The 25,600-nt window shown below is 41.8% G+C and overlaps 1 protein-coding gene across 1 annotated transcript in view; it reads right to left on the reverse strand.

Annotated features, from left to right (window-relative positions):
* The window catches only part of LOC105936034 (VPS10 domain-containing receptor SorCS1), a 234,871-nt gene extending 211,269 nt beyond the window's left edge, over positions 1-23,602 (reverse strand). The window contains exon 1 of the mRNA XM_012876673.3: positions 22,839-23,602. Coding sequence (XP_012732127.3) covers positions 22,839-23,447 — 609 coding nt within the window. The 5' untranslated portion in view covers positions 23,448-23,602. The remainder of the gene's footprint in view (positions 1-22,838) is intronic.
* Between the last annotated feature and the right edge of the window lie 1,998 nt (positions 23,603-25,600).

The raw sequence follows: 25,600 nt of genomic DNA on the forward strand, positions 1-25,600 counted from the left end.
AGTTCTTCATTCTGCTACTAGTTCAGTGATTTTCCAACATTTCTTTCGTCAGTTTTGTGCTACTGATTCAAAATATGTATAAATAAAACTCTGTGAACTCTGAAAAGCTCCATGTAAATCTAAAAAGACAGAACCTGCCAGACAGATGAAACAGAAGAAACAATATTCTCTGCATCCCATTAGAGGCACAGTTAACACCAATGTACGAATCGCATTGCTGCATACCTGCCTTGGGTTTTAATTATGGCTGCCATGATTCAGCTTTTCTCAATAATCTATCAATGTTTTTAAAGTTTATCGATTATTTGAAGCAATTATCGTTTTTTCCCCCATAATGTCAAAACTTACTACATCCTGCATATAAATCCTCAATAAGTACACAATAAAAAGAGACAGTAAACATTATTTGGGCTTCTGCATGAAATATGAACGTCAACAGATAGAGGAACAGGCAGGGGAGCCAAACATGTGGGAAATCATAGCAGACAGAAAACCTTTCAAACCTCAGAGTGCATTCAGCAGCTTTTTGGCCGGCTCATCGGTGACTCCTGGGTCTCCCTCTTCAGCTTCTCATGCACCAAGCTGTGCTGCTGCAATTCACGTAAAGTTTCCAAAACATCCAACTCTCAGTTTATCATCATGTTTTTCCATTCTTCAGACAATTGCAGCACTGATGAAATAAACCAAAGACTCGTCTTTAGATGCGAGCATGCTCAGTCACACTCTGCTTCTATCATTGGTTTGGCTACAAATAACACAAATATTTGAGCTAATTTAGCCTCATGTTCTTTAGGAAGTGAGATCAGTGTGGTGGATGCAGAAAGACACAGAAAAGCAGCGCTCACTAGATCCTGCAGATGAAAGAAAGCCTGCCTCCCTCTGTGTGAGCTCCATGTTCATCTTGGAGTCGGTCTTTAGCAAGCAAGCGTGAAGCCTCTTGAACACGGTGAGGTTTGAACATTCATTTCAGAAATGCTGACTACTTAGATTAAAAATGCTACCTGTAATAAGTTGGACTTCCTGATTGTAGATAACAGCATGAATGAAGAAGAAGGGTCGGCGTGGCGATTCACAGACATTATGGTGCATTCACCATCAAAAAGGCATTCAATGTTTCTACTTGGACGCTCTGAGCTTCCCTGTTGTTGTCCTCAAATCTGGGGAAATATTTACCCTGTTAAAAGTTTTGATAACTTACCTGAGATCCCAACTTCATGGCTAACCCCCCTGCAGGGGAGGTCCTTCACTGTCTCTGTAGTGATTGGCCGACTGATCATAGATAATAGGATGGGCAAAAACAGCGACGATGATTTTGTCCTCAATTGTCCTTCCGTCCCTTTGGAAAATCTGCAGCTATGTCACATAGCAGACTCTCTCTGATTGGTTGACGCTCCACGTTCAGCTGCAAAAGTTCAGATTTTCCAACTCTAGTGTTTGCCGCTTTCGACGCTCAGATGCTTGAAAACTCAAAATCCGCTCATAATGCGCTGCAGGACCTCTCAATGCTTCTAGAGGCGCGTCCACCATAGACCTGGCATATAAATCAGACAATGGGTGTTAATGCACCATGTCCGCACTGTTGGATGGAAAGCTTTAGAGGGCAATGCACTGCTGGGTTGATTTTGTTGACATGTTGATTCTGTAATTTTATCATAATGTTAAGAGCTTTGAGAGTGGGGGTCTAAGTATGTATTTTTTAGCTTCCTTTATGCTGTAATGGGAATTCAGCTGAATAAAACAGACGATGGTCGTGTTTTTATCTAAAAGTCTTTCTAGCAACTAATTAGAAAGCCTCAAAAAAGCCTAAATTCCATCCAGCTTTTATACAACATCCCAAGCTTGTTTAGACAAATGTTAATTAGGCGTATCACTGGTACCAAAAAATGAGTACAACCCAACTGTATGCAATAGATTTGCTTACCATCCTATGTCATAAATAAAAAGGAGCTCTTAGTCTCCAAGGTTCCCTCGAGCTGTTTCTGAGCTGTAAAAGGCATGCGGACATTTTTCCAAACACCTTGTGATAATGCTCCTCTGGCTCCATCGCCGACAGCCAAACTTTGTTGTCGTCTAATGGGCTCTGATAGCCGGATCCTGGCTGAAAGAGCCACAACACGGGGAAGCGGGGCCGATCAAAGCAGCATCCTAGTTATACATGGTAATTCACTGGGTAATGACAGCACTGAGGTAAATGTGTTGAGACATCAGCAGATGTGGCAGAGACTGCACCTCCAGATGTCTTCATCTGTCCCTGGTGTGACTTTTCAAGGATGACAACTAACACAGATGCTTCCTGCCAAAAATATGTTTTTCTTAGCTAAGACTTCCTGGTCTGTGCCTCTCGTGGACAAATGTTGTGAGGCGCCACCAGTCGCAGAAAAATTAGGGCAGGAGCCAAAGGTTCATAGAAATGTATTCTATTGTGATTTTTGCACTGTTTGAAGTTTTAGTCTTTAACATTATAATTCTTCTTATTATTTTTTGTACCTATTGATTAAACAGGTTCTGAGGACATGGCTCTGGTTCTTTGAGCCCAGAGATTTCTATTCCATATAACTACATATGGTAAATTGATAGTTTCTAATAAAAATGATCAGCACTGAAACTAAAGGAAACTGAGTTATAAGACACCTGAAAGCGTCATGTTTTCATGATCAAGTTTAAGTTTGGAAACCATCACCTGACCCAGTGCTGGAAAAAATTACAGTGTAAAAGTGGCCATAAAAAGATTCAAAGGTAAAATTAAATATTTTGGCGCTGTTATCCATCTGTTCACCATATTTGGATCATTTAGTAAGATCAATCTGATCGTCCCTCCATCCATTGTTCCATCTTCCGTACCCTATCATCCTTACAGCTTCATGAATAGACCGTAGGCTGTCTTCAGTGTTCACTGGACAGAGGCGGACACAACGGGCAGAGCAACACTGACAGCCAACAATGCACACAAACACTCCCATCTAAAGGTGGGGGGGGATGTTAGACTGTGGGTGGAAGCCGGAGTACCCAGAAAGGACTCACATATGGGCAGGGAGAACGTGCCAAATGACTTGGAATGCAGGACCTCATGTGGGTCATTTAAGAACTTTAGGTTAACCCAAAAACAATAACACCAAAGAGCCATAAACACCGTCTTAGTCCACATTACAAAACCTCGAAGGCTCAAAAGATTTTACAGTGACTGTATTTTCTTCCATTTCCCTGCAGAGATGCAGCACACACCTTGTTCTGACATTTCTGGGTGGTGATCATAGACAAGCGTGACACTCATAACTGGACTTCTGTACATAATAACCCTTATTGTCTCAAATGTTCTCAAGAGGTTTTTCTCTCCAGAGGATTAACGTTCAGTGATGGATGATATGGACCCTATATCTAATCTTAAAGGTATACTATGCAACCGGGGTTGATTTTCCAGCGAGGCTCCCCCCAGAGGGCGAAAGTAAAAGTGCACTGTCGTAAAGATGCTCAGCTGTTCTTGTTTCTCAATCAAGCCAGGCGCGGTTGTTTTGAGCTTAGCAGACAGGCGAACTCAACGAAAAGTGGAAAAAACGGCAGTACAAACAATGACTAACACAGTGAAAGTATGAACATCAAGCTTCCCGTAGCGCTATCTTGGCGAGGCGGCCGCCTCGCCAAGATAAAAAAAAAAAAATAATAATAATAATAATAATAATAATAATAATAAAACTCGATATGCTTGCATGTTTATTTGAGGTTAACACGCGGTTGTTTGTTGTTGCTTTTGCGCGTGCATATAGTGAATGGCAGGGCAAAAACACATGGAGTTCTCGCCGTAAAGCAAGACCGACTCTCGCGGTCTTGCACGAGACTTCTGAGCCTGTGTGTGCGGGCCGAGGGCTCCTGCAATTGCAAGTGCGGTATTTCCCCCACAGACCACCAGGGCGGCCGAGAAAACCTTTGTTCGACCTGAAATTACTCATTTAAACATCCAAAACGGTATGGAACACATTCATTAACTGAAAAATGTTGCATAGTATGCCTTTAATGCTTTGTTGCATTCATTTTGATCAAATTACAAATGAACACCGAGTTCAGTCTATTTGACCATAAATCTGTCATGGCAGACAGTAAGAGGCTCACAAATACAAATAACGTGTAATTGAATATGATATTTACCCGTTATGAAATAAGCTAATCCACTACACCAATCACATTAAGTTGTGCAACTTGGCTGCTAAATAGTATAGAAATATATTTTTAGCATAAACATAAACGGTGCCTTTAACGCACACTGGGGTCGTTGTGTTCAAGTGCCCCGGGGTAACTGACTAGATTATTGACATATCGTTGATGAGATCGATGGTAATAACCATTAACATAAATTTTTCTATGCAACATCAAATCTTTGTGAATTTATCAAGTATTTTCTTCCTTTTTTCAAAAATGTGTGTGAGTCTTTTTGGTTGCTCGCTCTCTCAGGCGTCGCCACAGTAAGTAAACTTTTTTTTTCTGCCAGATGCCCTTCCCGAGGCAGCAGTCTCCAAAGCCGGGTCCCCTATATCAAAGATGTGGACCTACCTCACAGAGGAAGACACTTCACCCACTTTGCCTGCTGGCGGTGGTTAGAGGGCCCTGTGGCATCCGTGGTGTGACAGTCTGTGTCTGCAGTGTAGCTCACCAGCGTGTGAATGCGTAAATGACTGGTTATAGTGTAAAAGGGTTTGGGGAATTTATAAAGCGCGATATAAGTACAGTCTGTTTACCATTTAGGCGATGATAGACGGAAGGTTAGGACTCCAGAGGGTTTCACTGCAAACTAAGCGAAGTGAGCGCGGTGCATAAAGAGCAGCTGAAGAAATGGGGCCCTGGATGAGCTGATAGCAGAAACACGGTGAAGGAAATTAGTCAGGTGACCAAATCAATTTAGTTTTATCCCATTTTAATTCACAGTCAGTCTTGAATCAAATTAAAGTCATTTTAAACACATTTTCTGTGTTATTAAATACTTCCATCTATGCCGGTGTAACAAAAACTACGTAATCACTTTATAGTTCAGTCCAAATTGTCCGCCACCAATGCTATTTCTACCTTTACTTAATAGAATGCAACAGAAATGCATCTCTTAACTCAGAACTTCTGTCTGCTGGTTGAAAACACAGAAAAGCCTTGGGTTGATAGTGTCAGTGCTCTTCTTAGTCAGGCAACGTTAGCTCATAGCACGGTTTGTGTTGCCTGCAGCAGGTTGGTAAACCAGGTAGAACACTAACTGTCAGGTGATGCAGAACTAAAGAGAACTCCGACACGCTGCAGTCTGCAGGGCGTATCTGTTGCAGCCACGTGTCTCTGTTTCACCTTCCCTATCAACAAAGATCATCTTTAAAGGATGAAGGCTTTATTATGGATCACAGAATGTACCCGGACTTTCCACTGTGTTCATTTGCGGCACTAATGTGACATTATTCACTTCCACCATGCTGCCGTGTTCCCTCAACTATTAGTCACACATTGAAATGCTAATTTTGAATGCTGTATGCTGGATTAATTAACATTAGTGTTTCATGGATTTAATTATAAGTAGCTAGAAAGACTTTATTGCAGACAATTAAAGTGGGTCTATTATCCCCATCTGAAGCTTTGTATTGTAATACTCAAAATCAATTAGAGATGTACACGAATCATAAATAAAAGAAACTACATATCTAATGCTTTTACAGAGGGTATCATCCACTCCTCTCCATTTTAATTCTGACATCTCTCTTAAGAATTACTGACAATATTTAAATGATTTGTCTACAAATCTAGTTCCTAACTGCACTGCTGGTAATTTGGATGCTGGAGCTCATTTAAATACCTAAAACCACTCAAGTGTTACAAGAAATTGTTCTTACAGAAGCTGTAAAAGTTGCTGTAATGAAAACATGTTAACAATCATCATTCATTGCCATTAACTAATTAGTGTTGTCTCATTAGTGTCATTTCCTTTGTTTAAACGGCACCATTTTTCTTGCAGATGAAATTATGCCTCTGAATAAGGGACACAATGAAAAAGAAAAAAGACGTTATCCAAATGGAAGTAGCCATCAGTAGATGGTGCACCATGGTCATAAAGGGACTTACATGTTCAGCAACAACACTTGGGCTCTGATGGTTAAACAATAATGGGCCAAAGTGTACCAAAAAATATGCCAAGCACCGGCTCAAGATTCAAGAGTCTTTAATTGTCAATATGGAACCATAATGGCATTTTTGGGAGATGCCAGCTCAAAATTCACATATAACACAATGTACCAATAACACCTAAGAAGCTTAAAAGTGTACAAATAATCCTCAGCATCTGATAAGATTAAAATGTTCAAAACGACAGGTAGCAGTCAGTTTACCGTACGATGTAAAACATTGTGCAATTGCCTGAATGTAGCAGAAACACTCTGAGAAGTTAAAATTTAGCAAATATTCATTAGCAAAAAAATAAATATATAAGTTGAAGAACTCTCGAATTTATGAATGTCCAAACAAACACTCCCTGAGAAGCTAAAAGTGTGCAAATAGACATTAGTCTGTTAGAGACAGTGTAAATAATTATCAATCAAATCAAGAACCTTTGGGACCAGTAGTATGTTTTTAAGACTTATATTAAGAATATATCACTTGGGCTGGTGGCAGTGATGTAGTCAAGTCACTATGCCTCGAGTCCGAGTCCAGGTTCGAGTCACCAGTGTTCAAGTCCGAGTCAAGTCCAAGTCATTAAAAAAAAAATCCGAGTCGAGTCCGAGTCGAGTCCACTACTCATCCGAGTCAAGTCCGAGTCGAGTCAGTATTGATCCAAGTTCGTTGTAGGAATTTGCCGTGACGTGACGTATGACATGAATCAGTAACATTCCATTGCACTAATAACTCTTTCGCTGTAGTTACCCTGGTTTTACTCGGTAAAACGATTGCTTTTTCCAAGTCTAAGAAGTCTCCTAACCATGGTTTTTAAACATTGTTGTTATGGAACGAGCAACAGCGACTCGAGGTACGCTGATAGGCCGCATATGAAGGATGTTAAAGCCGCAAGCGGCGTCGATCAGCCCTCGCAGCCAAGCGCACTCCGGCCTATTGGCCACCGCCGCGGCTCCGGCAGGCGGGCGGGGTTCGCGCACCGCTGGCCGCCCGCCACCGCAGATGCTGTCACGCATTTTCCTCGTCCATCCACCGGGCGATTCCCACAAAGGTGGAGAATCCATGCTGTGGAGCTTCAGAGCCAGCATGTCTGGTAGCACGGTGCTGAGCTGATGAGCACAAAACAACATCCCAACAGGTGTTGGGATGCTGCATATGAGCAATAGACAGTAATCTTTGAGGCAGGTGGTTGTTGTTCTTTTTGGGTACAGGCAGAATGATGGAGGACTTCAGACAAGCATGAACCATGGAGAGCTGGAGGCAGAGGATAACAATGTCCAGACAAACCCTTGCAAGTTGGTCAGCAGATGATTTTAGTCTCTAGACCTGAATGCTTGTTGATACGTCTTTAAGGAGAAGGGTCACTTGGTGCCGCTGATACTGAACCTTTGGCTGAGCAAGATGTTCAGACCTTCTGCTGCTTGGAGAGTCGAAGCGTGCAAAGTTGTTTAAGGTGTCAGGGAGAGCTGTTGGTTACTGAGCTGTTGGTCGCTGTGCTTAGAGTCGATGATGGTTCTGATGCCTCTCCACATCTTACCTTGGTTGTTGCTGTTGAAGTGGTCCTCAATGTCCTGCTTGTACCAGTGCTTTGCCTTCTGGATGACCATTTTCTGCTAGTCCTACCCCTGCTGTAGGCCAGCTTGTTTCCTCTGCTGTTGGCTGCTTCCTGGGCTTTCAGCAGGGACCACAAAGGGCCGTCTAGCCATGGTTATTGGTTAGGAAACATTCTGACAGTCTTCGTGGGTTGGACAGCACCAGTATAAACGTGAATATAGCACAGAGCAGATGATGTGTATTCCTTCAGATCAACGTCATCTTTGAACACTCCAATTAATGCTTGGATTGTTAAGACAAGGCAGGATTGATCCATGCTTTCATGGTTTTAAAGACAAATTCTGATCCGGCAATCTGGAAACAGTGGAGTGGAACCACTCAGACCAGTCCGTCTGACACCAACAGCCAAGCTTCAGCATGTTCAGTCACTCACTTCTTCCCAACTCTTCAGTTTAAACTTTGCCTTCTTCACCACCTTCAGATAATTAAAGGTATAGTGGATGATATTTCTTCGGTTTTGAGTTCCAGGGGGGATCATCTTATCTACTGGTTGTCCCACATGCCTCTCACTGTGGAAGAGCAGGTAAGACGGCCTTATGCAGTTATCCATAAAGGGACTTGGGTGTTTTTTTTACCTACATTTCCAGAGAAATTGTTCACTCTACCTTTACATTGGTGCCAATCTGGTTTCCTCAGTCACTATTGGTGTTAACAAGCGAACAGTCTTGTGTAGCTAATAAAAATAAGAAGTCTGTAACCAGAAAACCACTTCATTGGTTCTGCAGTATATTTGTTCAGACCTAATACAAACTACAACATGAATGGGTTGGTTTCACTCAGTTTTTAAATGTTAACATTTCCTAACAAAAAAGCGACCGGGATGAAGATCAGTGCCTCCAAATCAGAGACCATGGTCTGGAGCTGGAAAAGGGTAGAGAGCCTCCTCCGGGTTGGGGAGGATGCACTGCCCCTAGTGGAGGAGTTCAAGTATCTTGGAGTCTTGAAAGGTGCTATAGAAGTGCAGACCACCCATAATGGTGGAATATAGGAAAGCACATCATTTTATGAGTAAAGTGGTCATTTACTTTAGAATCATCACTAACCTGATCTGATTATTTATTCCATATTATTTAGATATGAATTTTTGTTTTTTGGCTTCTTGGCAATAAATCTTATAATGTTGGGAAACCAGTTTATTTCACTTTAAATGGTGCCTCATTTGTAAGGAAAGGCATTTTTGGCATCCAACATACCTTATTAAATAAATGTAATGGCTGTCTGCACCTTTCCGACTCTTTAGTTTATAGCAGGCACGTACTATCTACCAGCGAAAGAAGCACTTCATTTGTAAGGATTAACGCTATGATGAAAACATGATAACACCATTACAGCTTGTAGAAAAACTTCTTAGGAATTTTTTTTTGTTAGTAGTTTGGAGCTGTGAACTTTGGGCGGCATTAGTTTCCAACATGCACACACAGGTATGGCAGAGCATGAAGACCTGTGGCAGACAAGAAGAGCCGGAACAGCTTGTAAACTTCACCACTGAACGAGATATGAAGTCTTCAAAAGCGTGGCATGTTACACTTTTTCTAAAGCAGCGGCATTTGGACGAGAAGCAGAAAGTTATTGATCATAATGAATCCCAGCGCGAATCTGACTCGTTAAAATATTTATTGTAACGTTGGGTCATTTCTGCATGCAGCGCAGGAAATGTGTGGGTTTTTCTGAAAGGCCGAGGAACGGAGGAAAAAAAGCTCTGTAGCTTTTGCTTTTGAACACAAAGCGTTTGGTCTGCATCATGTCAGAGAGTGAGTGGGCAAAGTCAGGAGGAAAAAAAAGCCGCTTGTCAAGCAAGATCCTGCATTTGTCAAAAAGTTTCATTGAATTTTTTTTTTTCTCGCTCATTTAGTCGAGTTCTTTCTGAGCCATTTCCACCACTCGGTGTCTCCGTGTTTTATCAGACTTGGTCAATTAACTTGACCGGCCGTCTCATGAGGCTCTCTCAGCCAAAGTGCTGGGGGCTCTCGAAAAAAAGAGAAAAAAAAAAGCCTTTTTCATCTTCACTTTCAGACACATTCCTCTGGTTTACAGATTGCCCGCGATTCAATTTGTGCCTCAGAAATGTCCCGTACAATTCAGAACTAGATCAACGTGTGAGATGGGAAAAGGACCTGTGGCGTTCTTGATGCAGCTGCAAGAATCACTCTTGTCAATCTGAATTGTAACGTTGGGGAGGAGGGGGGGGCAGACAACATAAACACCACGGCCAGTAATTGAATCTTCATGCCTCCAACTGCAAATCTGCAAGCAGAAAGTGTCAGCTGAACTCTGTCCTCCAAATCACACTATTTCTGTGTCATTTCAGCAGCTTGTGCTAACTTAATACATTTCATGGGGCGTTAAACTGAACCTTTTTTCAGAAATCTGCTCTGTGAGTTTGCTTCACTTTGCTGCTGAGGCTGGGAGCCTTGCATCAGTGCCTTCCTAACGGCGTAGAGCTTCTCTGTACACATCACTTCTGTCACCATCATTCACATCAAAGTGTCAATCACACCCGAGGGCGGCCAGGCATTAGCACCACGGCCCGAAATCAGCGTGCTGATGTTTGTGCGGAGACATTGCTGCACCGCATGGACAACTACACAAGGCTGAAGCTCGTCCTTACCGGCTTTATTAGGTGTTTTTATGGTAGCATGATTGGGTTTGCTGCGATACAAAGAACACCAGCGCCCTCCTCACATTTTTTTAATATATATATATATATAAAAAGCTCCTTCATTTAAAAGAGAGCCACAATCCAGTGTTTTTTGGGAAATTTCCATATTTGAGATTGAATTATTTGAGGTGTAGCAATAATCTGATGGCAAAGAAACTTGTTCTAAAATGTTAAAAAGCCATTTATTGTTAACGCTGTTAAAAGGCACCTGCAGCTGATTGTTTGGGAATAAAGGAAGGCAGAATGGACTCTGAAGCTCAGGGATCCAATTTTAGCTTCACTCACCATGGCAGAGCATTACATTGTAATCACCATCATAATTTTCAAAATCCAAAGACACATTTGTTGCTACATTCAAGGTAACACGCTCTACTTAATTTAGCATCTGCCTGGCAGTAAAAACACAAAGGAAGTTCTGCTTCACAGTAAAAAAAAAACGATAATTTTTTATCAAAGTGTGAAGAAATTCCATCAGGATGAGATGAAGACCTTGTTAGAATTAGACAAAGATAAAATATGCAGATTAGTCAAACTTCTGAAATTTGTAAAAGCAATAAAATTATGACCCCCCCCCCCCCCACACATACACACACACACACACACACACACACACACACAATTCTTGCCAGGATCTTGTTTTGTAGTTTATTTAACGAGACTTTGGAAGGGTGAGTTTTAGGTTTGTGACAGCTAGTTGGGGTTAATCCTTACCAAGCACAGAAAAAAGAGAAATTAGTGCTGGACGACACTTCAATAACAATATATATCAATCGATAGACGTATATTGATGAATAAAAAGGTCAATAAAAAGTTCAATAGAATAACAGTTTTCCTTCTTTTGGAATTCTAGCATGTAGATTAATATTGGAGTCGTTACATCCTCCCAACCAATCACAAACGCAGACCTGGAAACCAAGCTCCGCCCCCTTCAAAGAGTTCAGAAACCATGCGTTCTTTTTTTCTTTTAAAAAACTTTCTGTCTGGTAAAAAATTGGTTGAATAAAGGTTGAGTTTGAATTCAAACAGGCCTCTAAGCCACAACATAAAATAACCAGGGCTGCACTTAAAATAAATGTTTTGAATTTGTTGATAATTATCAATATTGATCAAATGAGTTCTATTTTATCGATATGCTTTTTTTCCTATATCGTCCAGCCCAAAGACGAAATATATTAAACTAACTTTGTTAGAGAGGATCTGTATCGTGAAGTTAGTGATTCCCCTTTAAGCTGTTTCAAACAGATTGGTTCACAGGACAAAAGGTTCTGGTAAAAGCAGAACCGGTAACAAATCTTTCCTGGCCGAATGTGGGAGCCTTTAGTTCCTCTGCTGTCAAAGTCGGGATATTTTAGAAATTTTCTCTTTGTCCTTGTACACCAAAGCCTGCCAGAATTTGATCCGTTTAGAGAGGTGGAAGGGAACATGCAGCTTTATTCTTGTTTGTGCTTCGGGTTTATGTAACCATATCTGCTACGGCGCCATTATTTCCTGTCTGCCTCCATCTGACTGCCGGTGAGGTGCCACGTTGTAATTACCCTGAAAGGCAGTCCTAGGGCTTTTTGCTGGGTTTTATCTGCCTCTACTTGCTTTTTGGTCGTGTCAAAGGTAACCCGTCATCTCATCAGACATGCAGTGAAAAGTTATCAGCAAACTGTCAGCATGTGAGGCAGCAACTGAACTCAAAGTTCAGCGACTGAGTGGAAAACCTGAACGGTTTGACGAGTTGGCTGAACTCTGCGTGGATGGCCTAAAACGTCCAGGTTCTGCAGCCGTGCAGAACTTCAGAACGACAAATACATCTCCTTTATGTGTGAAAGTGATGTGAAAAGCACAGATATAAACACACGTTAAGATGTAGCTCAATGGAGGCTGATGCATCGCACCAAAAATTAATTAGATCAGACAGATTTACATCCAATAGAATGGTGGAAAACCAGCTTCCTCTTCTAATTGGCTGGTTCAGCTCTGATCCTGAGCTCTGGGTGGGTTACATGTAAAACCCAAACAGTATTCCAGCCTGAGCAGATTACAGATTTTATACTTCCTGCTCTGTCTTCTCTAACATAGAAAGTACTCCTGGGTCAATGTGAGCTTCTGAGCTTTCTGTGTCTCTGCTCTGTCTTCTCTAACATAGAAAGTACTCCTGGGTCAATGTGAGCTTCTGAGCTTTCTGTGTCTCTGCTCTGTCTTCTCTAAGCCCCAGTGGGTGGAGGCAGATGAGCGTTCACACTGAGCCTGGTTCTGGTTTTGCTGGAGGTTCTCCTCCCTGTTAAAGGGGAGTTTTCCTCTCCACTGTCGCTTCATGCATGCTCAGTATGAGGGATTGCTGCAAAGCCATCAACAATGCAGACGACTGTCCACTGTGGCTCTACGCTCTTTCAGGAGGAGTGAATGCTGCTTGGAGAGACTTGATGCAACCTGCTGGGTTTCCTTAGAGAGGAAACTTTCTCACCAACCTGGAGGATCTGATGGAGTCTGACTTTGGAAAGAGACTTGAGATGACGTGTTTCATGAATTGGCACTATATATATATATGTATGTATATATATATATATATATATATATATATATATGATTGAATTGAATTGCATTGAATGCTTAATACAATTCAGAAAGAGGAAATAAGCCTTAAAGCACTGCGGTGGCTTTCTCTCTACCTGCCTACTTACTGCAAATTGACGAGGTCATAAATTGAGTCGACTGCAAAGGAGAGAACACAAAAAGGAAATGTTGCCGGTTGGATTATTGAAACGCAAAGAATGGCAGGAGCAATCAGAGCGCGTCTGTGGGCAGTACCTCTGGGCCTGCTGCTCCGCGCTTAAATAAAGTCTGGAGTACACATGGAGCCTCAGACGGGAGGGTCTGAAAATATAACCTGTAAAAATGTTTAGTTCCAGGCAAGAGATGACTCCAGAGGGTTTAAAACGCATATAAGAGGAATAATGGCTTATTTGTGTGGGAGTCGCTGGGGATGTTTGCTCCTATAAAGGCAGAGGGAGTGGGGGGGGGGGTTCTTTGTTTATGGGCGTACGCAGCCTGACGGCGAGCTAGCGCTGCTCACTGGAGCGGGGCTGCATCCGGCCTGCCCATCACTCCCAGGCAGACCCGTACCTGCAGGATGGTTTAACCCGCACGGCGTACGGCGGCGTTCTGTTTTCCTGTTGGGTTGCGTGGACGTCTCCTCTCAGCGGGGCGCGCTAACTAACGGCTCTGAAAGCACGCAGATTAGACTCAGCTCACATTAAAACTGGATGTTCACAGCCTGATTTGGAAGCTGGCGTTGTAATCGTAGCGTGACGCCAGAGGAGCGTGGCTCAGACACAAGGTGCGTGTTAGTGAGAAGGAAATAGATTTGACACGGGAGGGAATGAAAGAAAAAAAAAACAACTCCAGTACAACTGATGAATTTTTAAGGTGCAGCCCTAAATGTGTGGAATGATGTAACATCCATCTGTCATGTACAGGTGAAGCTAACGAGGCTTAAATTCATTTATAATTAATTCACTATACCTAGAATTAAACGCTTCTTAATTAGGGTTGATGCATGTATAACCACACAAGTATTTCTTACTAAATTAAAATTATATATTTTTAATTTAATGGTAACACAAATATGTATAGTATAAATGCTTTCTGAACAAAATAAATCTCATACATTAGTGTAAAACGATTTCAGACTTATTCAAACTTTCCTTTTTGCAGTAAAGTTTTAGAAAGACCTTGTTTTTCACCAATTAATAAACCATTTACGTAACATTCCTGAGATAAATCAGCTTTCAGATCTACCCAAACTACACAAACATCAGCGCTGACCTTGAAAAGGAGCGACACGGATCAGAACCAACCGTAATATTAGCAGTTCTGAGAACAGTTTCACTGGACATACATGGAATATCTCTTATAATTAACTCTTTCTTACTTTCTTTCCTGTTCCTGCTTCTTTTCTTTTTCTTTGAAGCTTCATTGAACACTTCTAGAAATAACTACATCTGGCATAACTTCCTTAAACAGCGAGCTGCTTTCTTCACTCCAACAACAAAACAACATGGCCGACCTCCCGAGGATGAAGAGCACCGTTCTTTTCCTAAACTTTACATCCCTTAAAGGAACGTTTTCTCACGTGATATCTGAAAGAAAAAATGGGCCGTGGAGTCGTTTTCTGTTTCACGGCACGTTAATCTGTGGATGTCTTAAACTATAAGTGAAATCACAGGGAGAGCCACTAAGAATGCCACGCAGCCTATATGTCATTAGACCAGCTGTAAGTTTTATTAAAGGATTACACAAATTAAAACAAACTCTAACAGCCTGCAGTGTGAATGTAGCCTAAAGCTACGTTCACACCGAACATGAACAAGGCGAATGGAGCGAGAGATTCACCGTTATCCTGACGTAAAGGTGCGTTCAGGAGCAAATTAACGTTCTGCGATGTGAACGACGCGTTTCAAGCTATGCAAAGTCGCGTTATAGGGGCTCCTCGCTATTTATTTAAGCACAAACATTTCCTGTTACATATTTAGAAAGTACAATTAGGTTCTGATTCTGTTGAGAAAGTATGGATTTACTGACGGAAGATGCCTGTAGATTGTGTCTGAAGGTCCAAATCATCTGCAAAAAAAAATAATTATTAGACCATCTGGTTCCTAAAGCCTCATTTCCAGGTGTACACCTTGAAATGCACAAACAGCACAAACAGGACTCCAACCATCACAGAATCCAGCCTGTCGTCTGTATCCAACACCAAAAACATTCACTGAGTGACTTTCCACATAATCAAGTCATTTCTCCCAGAGTTCAGCAGATCTTCAGGGTTCAATCAGCCCATGTTCTGCAGCTTCTCCACTGCTTAACTTGCTTAACATTTTTCCCTGTTTCCCATCACAATGGCACACCGATTTGTTTAAATCTGTTAAATAAGGCTAAAAAAGGTCACATAAAGTCCTACAAACAGATGTTTGCTCCCTAAAGAATCTAACTCACATTGATTGCAGTTAAATACACCTGCCCATGCTTTAGGTGGGACATTTTGCTCATAACACCCCTGCTTATGGAGGAAAACAATGCACCGTCTTGGAAGAATGAAATCTGTTTTCATGTGAAGCATCGTTGGAACATGAAGGCGCTCGGGCTCAATTATGACAACCAGATGCCTCCTGGATGTCATCTGAGGCAGAGCTGAATTTGTACTCATGAACAAGAATATCAGTTGCTCAGCATGCATCCTAATTTCCAACCAGCACCACATGCGTCTACAGAGAGAGCTCTGTGTGTTTGTGCAGGAAACTCGCCAAAATAAAAGCAGCAGCCATTAAACAACGACGGTGATGCTTTGACAATGTGTGTCCCAGACATAATGAGGAACAAACAAGTGGAAACACAAGTCCTGTGGATGTTCTGATGCTTAATGAGTGTGTGTTCCAGTTTAGCATTTAGTATTTTTTAAATCTGCACAAGAATATTTACTACATGTAACATGATGTTTTATGATTTACATATTTAATGCAGTGGGTGGAAAAGTAAACTTGTATATATTCCCACTCTTTATTCATTTATCCTCACAGCCCCTACAAAATCTTACATAAATAACATTAACATATGCATTTAATACATAGGATGCTTATGTGATTAAAAAAAAAAGTTATATTTAATAATCACAGTGGCAAATATAATGATTATTTTCTTGGAATAATGACTTAAGGTACTGTATGAACTAAACAACAAATAGCAGCAAAAATAATAACAGTTTTACATATATCCAGTAATTAACATGTGTTTTTATGATGACCAGTTTAACTCCACAAACTGACGTCATAAAACGTTTTCTAGTGGTTTTCTGAATTTCTTGTTTTAAACTGAGGTTCACCCTTAAATCCACAATCTCTCCCTGAAGAGCTTTTAATGTTTCCTGGTAATTGTTTATTTTTATTTTTGCTTTGTATAGAATCAGAGCTGCCTGGTGTTTCACTATGTCAATACATTTTTATAATTATGATTTTAAGAATAGGGCGTTGCATCCAGGAATGATTGTTTTATGTAATATTGATAATGAGAGCAGTGTGTTACTCTCCCAGAACTGGATCTGGATTACAGACCACAGACAGGTGATCCTGGTTTGTTCAGAGCATTTAATTATGTATTCTAGCTAATAGAGAAACAGTTGAGATTTCTGTTAAATATCAAAACTCATTTTAAACATTCACTGAACTCGACTTCTACACCAAATTTCTCCTGCTTTTAGCCTACATGTCGATTCAGAAGAGATTATTTATGTGGCACCAATTCACAGCACCTCACATTCATGTCCAGTCAAATGGAAACCAGTTTGATCCAAATTTAATTCAACACATTCAGATTCCTTCAACTATATAGAAACATGTAGTCAGATTTAGATCTAACTCCATACATCAAATCAATCCCATTAAAATACAACAGAATTCAGAATAAAACTGGTAAAAAGTTGCGTATCCATGCAGCTGATTTCATTGAGTCATTAATTTTGCAGCAATCCCTTATTGTCAGCAAGTACAGGGCGACAGTCGGAGAGGATATTTCTAATTACAGCAACCATTCTCATTATGAAAAAGACCAATCAGATCTATATGAACTCTACATATCATTTATTCATAACTTTTGTCCAAACTTTTTACTTTTAAGCAGCCAGACTTTCATCTTAAGCCTGAGGCTCTATTTCCCTAAAAATGCACACTCCTACTTTATAAGACATTTCTCAATTTGTGCCACACTTAAAACTGCTAATCTTGTTATCAACAAACATAAAGGCCCTGGAGGATGATGTGGATGTGAACATTTGAGAGCAAATTATTCTGGGCCTGAGTAAATGATTTAGATACCTAAAAATAAATCCTCTCTAACATAAAAAACAGATGTCTGCATACAAAACGTCTTACTTTTGGTGTAAAGAGGGAAACAAATACAATAATTTTTTTCTACATCTTGGTTACATCTGTAGGAAGTTTGGTGTCCACACAACAAGCAGTGGAGAAGGTATCCATGTTTAGATTGAAAGTCCATGTTTAGATTGAAGGAAACTCAGGTGGAGTCCAGACCATTCTGTGCCATTTCTGCACCGTTTGGTAAGCTGACTCTCACCAGACGGACAGCTTGTGATCTGCTTCACTCGGCCTCAGCGCTCTGCAGAGGGACAAGTCATGGTCCCCGTCTGGTGCAGCAGTGGAACAGCACCAGTGTGCATTTGGTGAATAGACTCAGAGTTTAGCAGGAACCAGGGTGTTGCCATGGTTGTGGGGATGCAAATATAGATTCCCTCAACAGCATGAAGAAGAGTGTGAGACCGTGACTGAGGCAGCATATGTGAGTGAGCTTCTCGCACCCCTTTGGAGGGCGCCGTGTGACCGACGCCTCATTAATCTGTCGCAAGCTCCTCTGATATTCTGCGTTCGGCCACAGAGGATCCAGACGCTACGCTGCATTTCCTGATTTCTGCTTCTATTTGCTTTTACTGGACTTGTTTTTGCGTGCAGGTTTCTGCACGTCTGCAGAAGCGAGAAGTTGGTCTCAGACTGACAGACAAACGTCAGCCCAAATCCACCATGAGTGACAGGCTGGAGTGCTTAATGGCTGACATTTCATAATGTAAATAATGCGCTCCCTGTGAACGTCTTCCATCCATGCGAGCAATATGCCACAGCTCCCTGGTTGAGAGTGCTCTTTACCTGGAACCTTTCTTCTCCACATTTCCTGCCAGGAACTGGAAGGGAGCGCTTATTTGCTCCATTAGTCTGTTTCATCACAGAGTTGGATGGACATTTGCAGTTTTCATGTAAACCTCGCTGTCTTTAGAGGCACTTTCTCCGCTGTGTGTTACAGCTGGAGGGCTAAAGTCCGTCGTCAGACTCAGTGAACAAGTCGTCTGGTGCTACTGGGGCTGTAATGGTTGCCTTATTGTTCCACGCTTCTGCCACATCAAATTCAGAGACACAAGAATTAGTTTTTTTGTTATAAATCTATTGCTTCCATTGTTGATTTGGCTGTTAATTAACAGTTTAAGTTGTTTCGGACTGAAACCTTCTTGTTCTTTTTGCTGAGGGGATTGTGATTATGAAAGTTTGCGATGACTGAGAGTATCTATGTGTACGTAGTATTGAAACATTTTTGGGCTTTAAAGATGCAAACATGCAGATATGCCCTCCTGGTTCCAACTCAGAAACCACAGAGGGTCAAAACTCTTAAGGTAGAATCTGCTGAAACGTCACCATCCACAGTCATACCGGTTTAACGTCGCTATGGAAAGACTGAGTCATTTCTGACCTCAGTTTCATTAACAATATTACATAGATCGTATTTTTATATTTTGCTCATGAATGAGTCACAAACCATCTTGATTTGAACGTTTTTCATAAATATTTCTCAATTTAAATTAATTGAAATTTGTCATGTAATTAAAATTCATTAATCCTACAAAATGGGCCTAGAGAGAGCCGAGATAAAGAGAGTTAGTCCTTCCACTAAGAAAAAGCTATCTACTATCACCATGATGGCATTTCTCTGCCAGATACCTGAACACCAGGGGACGTTCCAACAGGACAACGTCCCCGAAATATCTGCAAACTGATTGTGGAATGGTTGGAGAGGGCTAAGATTGACCTTCTGAATCAATGATGAGCCCAGCCCTATAAAAATTTAATTTAACATCATGCATATAAGACATGTCTGTTCCAGGGAACCAGCTCGTTAAAATAAACTCCACCGAGTTTGAAGAATTAGAAGAAAAATACTCAAATAATCAGCCAGAAGCTTCGCCATGGTATAAAAAAACATTATGTGAGTTATCATAAAGAAATAAATGCACAAATACAACATTAACACCCTGAATGAATGGCGTTCATGTCACTAAATATGTAAATATGTGGCCACCCCTGAATACTTAAAGCAAACGGGTCAGAGTTGTTCTTGTTTGCCGGTAACTGGTGGTTGATGCTGCATGAGAGCAGAAATATGAGTCACTAGGTTTCCTGAGAGCCCGTTTGCAGTGAATCAAACCATTCGCAATCATTTCTCTGATCCAAACAGATCCATCGTCTCTTTGAGGGGATCTCCTGCCACCAACCGTCTCACGGAGCAAAGCATGGACCTGACAACTAATCAACAAATTCTGCTGTAAAAGGAGACCGTGGTTAAACCAACGCTCTCAGGGCTACGATGCCGTCCACCTCCAACGATGAACACAACGTGCTCACAGCAGCTCTGAAATGTTCCTCTGCACAGCGTCACACTCTATCGATGTCATGGAGAACAGAACGCATGCACCTTTAAACAAAACCAAAAAAAGAAATTATAAAGCTGCACAGAACTCCCGCTCTTCATAAACACACCATTTATCTTCAGCAGACTGTGCAGGGCGAGCAGCAGCAGCCTGCTAACACCACGTTCACAGTCAAACGTAAACGCAGATTTAAAAAAGGCCGGCGATAAGGCTGACAGGCCAAATCCTATTAAATTGTCATATTGCTGTGATTTACTGAAAGCAGGGTACTCCATTCAGCTGCTCCGTGTGCGTATTTCTGCTCACAATGCTTCTCTTTTTATCTGTTCACGGTATACAGCTGATTTGGCTCCTCTGGCCAATTTATCATGAGTCACAATTGCATCCCAACATGCAGCGTCCCGGTGACGTGGGTCGGCTCAGAGAGGAGGGCTCTGTAAACGCACCGAGGTTAAATATTAAGAGCACGGCGCTGCTTATCGGCACGGCTCTCACTTCTGCTGCGTCGTTGACACGTCTCTTTATTTATCCAGCAGCTCAGACCCAACACGCCTGTTTACTGATTACAGACACAACTCTGCATATTTCATGCGGGGTCTTTTCTCTTATTTCATCCGTCTAAGTCAGCGGCAGGAACAAGAGCTAATTACTGCATTGTCACACAGATCAGTTCACATCTTGGCTTTCCAGCTGCATGGACAGATTCTTTGGCTGCAAGAGAATTTTAATGATGGTATAATAAAAAAAACATCCAGAATTCCTAGATAGCACTTTATATTTGTGTCGTTGGGTCAACAGCAGATTTGAGCATTTCTTCAGGTCCACAACCTAAACCTCCTGAAGAGGACGCAGTTCCAGCAGGTGTTTAAATTAAACAGGCCATATTTTCTAAATACATCGGTTTTAATAAGGCAAGGCAAGGCAAGGCAAATTTATTTATATAGCACAATTCAGTACAAGACAATACAAAGTGCTTTACATGATTAAGATATACCAAAATAATAAAATGTAAATAAAGAAGACTAATTACTAGTTATAATTCTACACTTCCCAAAGTCCAAATATTAGTTTACAAAATACAAAAGTTTAGCTTCTGGTCTCTATTTAGGATAAATATGGTCCTAAAACATTTTAAAAACAGCTTCTGTGAGTTTTTATGCGTTATGAAAAGGTGTTCCACAGGGTTTAGATTTAGGCCCCGTTTCTCTCCCCCTTTTATTTACCAAAGGAAATGTTATCCTCCTACCCTGATGACACGAAGCTGTATTTTCTGAGTCAGTCATTGCTGATAAAACAAACACTAATCTTGACATTCCAGCTCAATCTGAGTTTTATTTCAGCAGAATATGGAGATATTGCCATCAACGCTGTTATAAAAACATAACTTGTTGCAACAATGAGCATCTAGCATCTCAATTTGTCCCAAATATTACGCTGATTAAAAAAGTGAATCAGAATTTTTTTCCCAGGTTCTGCTGAATCTGTAGCGCAGTAGTTGTGTCCTCCATAAATAAATAATATCATAAACTTTTAATACTCAATTACTTATTATTTATTACTCAGGGTAAACTTGGTTTATGTCCTCCAAAGTCAGAGATGCTTCAAGAGATGTTTTATTTTACTTTACCCGTCAGCTTTAATTTCAAGTTAAATAATTAAAATTAATAATTGGAAATGATGAATACATTAATGCAATGCAATGCTTGAAATATATTTCACTATCTCTGTATGAAAATAACACATATCGTTTTTAGACATGTTGGATTATTGGGCTTTCATTCTCTACATATAACTGACCTGTATGGTCAAAGTGTTACTTCTACATAATTGATGTGCCTGTTTGTCCATATTTGCCTCATTTTCTAAAATATTATCTTGTGAATTTCAGTTTTTCTAATAGTACATCTTTATCAGCAGGAAATGTGACAAGTCAGGTAGCTGGATGGCTTTTCTTTAAATGACGGAGGTAAATTAATCTCAATGTCCGCTTTGCTGTAATTATCTCAGTTTCTCTAAGTCTGACTGTTTTTATTTCATTTCTCCTCACTAAGCTGATAACTTTGGAAAAGAAGCCTAATATGAGTTTAGAGTAGAAAGAGTTGTAAATAAAACTTTGGAGGCCCATTATAAGCCTTAAATCCTTTTCTCTTCACATCATTTCTAATCTCTTTAAACGGAGCAGAAATCCTGCATAAAGGCCAGAATGAACATATGACCTGCTTTGCCCATAAAGGCAAATCCAAACCCTTTATGCAGGATTTATGCTTTATGCCAAAAGATGAAAGAATGATGCTTGCAGGGAAACAGGGGGTTCAATAATTATCTTTAAAAATAGAGGTTTCAGGGGCCCCAAAATCAGGACCCAAAATTCCTTATGTGCCTCTATTTTAAATGTATTAAGTTAGCTGCTAAAAATAATTAAACTAAAGAGTTTATTTTGGTTCCTTTTTGCGATTAAGACGGTTTCAAAATTTGTTCTCATCTTACTTTCTAAAAAGTAAAAAGTTTTTATTTTTCCATCAGAAGAACATCAGAAAAAAGTCAGGAAAATGTTTTTATGTGTGAATGTTTTGAAACGATAAAAAAAATAAATTCTGATAAATAATTCAAAAATATTATTCATAAACTGGCGCTTCTGGCAGGAATTTTGAAAATGTGTCTGATTCTATTCATCTGTGACTTGGAGTAAAGCTTTTACAGTCATTTTTTTAAAGGTCTGAACTGTGACCAGACTGGCAGAGCCGCTCGTCCCCGGATCTGCGGCCCAAACACCGGCGGCTCCAGCCGGGCTGAAACTTTGCGTGACTCCGGAGAGGAGCTGCTGCTGCAGCGGGAGGAGAGAGATGGAGGCTGGGAGCTTCACCTCTCCCACAACCTGCACAGCCACCTGAGAATCCTGCCTTTATCCCCGCATCAGTTCAGCTTCTCAAATAAAGAAGCTCGGGGATCAACTTCAGCCTCTCTCACATCGCACCTGAAACAGATCTGCAGAGCAAACGGCTCCAGATTTAATCCCAACTCTAATCTGGAATGACGGAAACTCTGGACAGCTGAGAGGCAACAGGGGGTCCTCACCCAGACCTGACATTTTAATTAAAGGAGCTGACTTCCTCCGTTTGGAGCCCCTCTCACGCACACGCACACGCTCTCACGCACACGCACCCCAAACCGCTGCAGACGCCACGGATGACTTACGCTGCTGTTGTGGCCGGACCAGTGCACCATGGCCTGGTTGTGGGACGAGTCCCCGGTCAGGGCGAACGTGGAGCTGTTGAGCTTGGACTCGTCCGGCCGCGCACCGGCGGCTCTGCGCTCCTCTCCGCTCCAGCGCGGCACCCTGCGCCCCGCCGCCGCGCCCGCTCCCTCTGGCCGCGCTCTGTTCGGGAGCGAAGCCACTTCATCGCCGCCACTGTCCCTCTTGAAGCGCCGCGGAGTCAAACCCCCGCCGTCCCGGTGTTGGGAAACTTTCCCCTCTTCAGACTGTCCACTCCAGCTGCCTGTAATCCACTTCAGCGCCGGCCCCGCGTATCCATCCCGCTCTGGAGCGCATCCAGCGGAGCCCGGCTCGCAGGGGACCCTCCCGCTCCGGTCTCCGCTCCCCCAAACTTCCCCCTTTAACCCCGCAGCGGAGCCACTGCTCTCAGCCCTCAGCAGTAATCCCTGTGCGTGCCACTGATTGCCACCCCGGCATGACCTGCAGGTTATGTCAGCCTCGGCGACGCCAAGCAAGCAGGGCAGGATGCAGAGAAGCCCGAAGCGGAGCGCGCCGTGCCACCCTGGGCAGAACCCGACCTCCGTCTCCATCGCTGGGGGCAGAAAAGGATGCGGCGGATGCCCGGAGTCTTCTCTCTGCCTCTCCGCGGAGGTGCGTCTTCGCTCGGATGTGGAAGAGGAGCGGCTGCAAGTTGCGGCGTTGGCCGAATGCGGTGGAGTAAAAAGTGCGGCTGAGCCTAAGTGGTCCAAGTTGAAGGATTTGATGAAATGAAGCCCCGCACGCACAGAGGGAGGAGCTGAGCATCCAGACTGAGGAACAATGTTGCGTCTGTCTGCCTCCTATCTGCTGGTTCCCACCATATGGCCGAGTTTAATTAAAACGCTCAGTCAGACGGTGACTTTTCCTCTCTTTCACTTTGCATTCCCCTTCCCAGGCACATTTTTTAGGAAAGCTATTTTTGCTAATTGTTAATTATTTATTTATCTCCTTCTCTTGCAGCTTTTTAACCTTCCTCCAGAGGAAGTAGATCTGCAAATTCAGGAAAATGAAACAAGATAATTGAACTAATAAGATCTTTTTAGAGACCGGGATACCTGAAGAGCAGATTTTGAAGGCACTGCCGGGTGGCAGCTATCTCAGTAAATAAAATATAACAAAAGTTATATTACTGCAGTAAGCTTCAATCAAACAGGGAAACTCCCACATTATATAGATTACACACAGCATGTTATTTTTAGATCTTTACTTCTGTTACTTTAGACTTGCTTATAGCTAATGAAAAGTCTAAATTGATTTAAATAGCAAATTAAAATGTCATATATGAGCAACAAAACATATTTTTACTCCGGAAACGTTGGACATATGTCCAGAACATGATGGCTACCTCCACCAGGACACTGAGCGCTGAAAAAGCTGGGCTCTAAGCAAATCAGCAGAAAGTCTAAAGGTAAGGAAAAGTCTGCTAACAAAGGTGCTAAAGCAACATGGATAACCTCAAGCTTGAGAGGATTATAAAGCAAAGTTCATCCAACAGTTTAGTTTATGTTCACAAAGTGAGGATTGCAGGTGGAGTCAGAGCTTCCGGTCCCATTCTTTGTGTTACGCCACAGAGACAGCAGCAGGAACATCTTACCTGGGTTTGTCGCTCCATCTCCAAAGTCCTCTCTTCAGATGAAATCAAAGTTGGCAATTCACCTGGAGATCAAGGTCCTGGAGTCTGAGTTGAGAGGCACAGGATCCACAGTTTCCACAGTCAGGGAGGATTTGGTGCCAAGTCATCTGCTGGTGTTGCTCCACTGGGTTTTAGTTGTCTTCTAGGACACGTTAGGGCACTTCATGCTTCCATCCATCCATTAATTTTCTAACACACATCATGCTTCAATCTGCTGAAAAGCTTTCTGGAGATGCTGCTTTGCTGCCCACTGTGGCACCAGTACCAAGACCTGCTGTAATCACCGTGGAGTCTCCATGCTCCAATGACCAGCAGACTGACCTAAGAACTCAGAGCTGGACCGTTATCAAGACGAAGATTAGAGACACCAGAACCTTCAATGCACAGACCACTGTTAAAGCAATCCGTTAAAGCAGGTCCATCTCCTCCATGCCACGCTGCATGGATGCAGTAATTCATGCTAAGAGGGGCCAGACTGAGCACCGAGTTCAGAAACTTTACGTTAACATTGCATTTCCAGTTAACACATAAAAAGATGTTTGCTGGTTAAAAGCTAATTATGTAATGTTTACTAGAAAAAGTTATTTAACCCAAGAAAGAGCTTTTTTATGAGTTAACTGGAAATTAAATGTTAACCTACAGTGGACAACGTTCCTTTTTGAGTTCCGTTTCTGTAGAAAGAACAATAATTCATGGAAAATGTTGCATTGTTCTATCACATATTTTCTGTTCTGTTTATTTGTAGAATAAAGCCATTTTAAATCCCTATGATGCCTTTGATCATTTTATAACTCCTGAAGCCTGACCTGCAGAAGCTGGAGGCCTCTGGTAATTCTGATAAACTAATAGTTTGAAAAGAAGTGCAACGCGTCTTTCTGCATGTCTCCCCAACAGAATGATTGGCTTTGGATGGTATGAAGCAGACGAGGGGGGAGCAGGCTGCAGCGCTTCCTGAATTACAGCAGAAAATGGACAATGTGCATTTCTGCGGCACAAAAAGCCGGCGGAAACAATGAAAGTTCATCTCTTTGATAGAGACCCTGCAGCTCTGCGCGTCTAATCACCGCCAGT

This window comes from Fundulus heteroclitus, chromosome 5, assembly GCF_011125445.2.
Source record: "Fundulus heteroclitus isolate FHET01 chromosome 5, MU-UCD_Fhet_4.1, whole genome shotgun sequence".
In the NCBI taxonomy this organism is placed as follows: Eukaryota; Metazoa; Chordata; class Actinopteri; order Cyprinodontiformes; family Fundulidae; genus Fundulus; species Fundulus heteroclitus.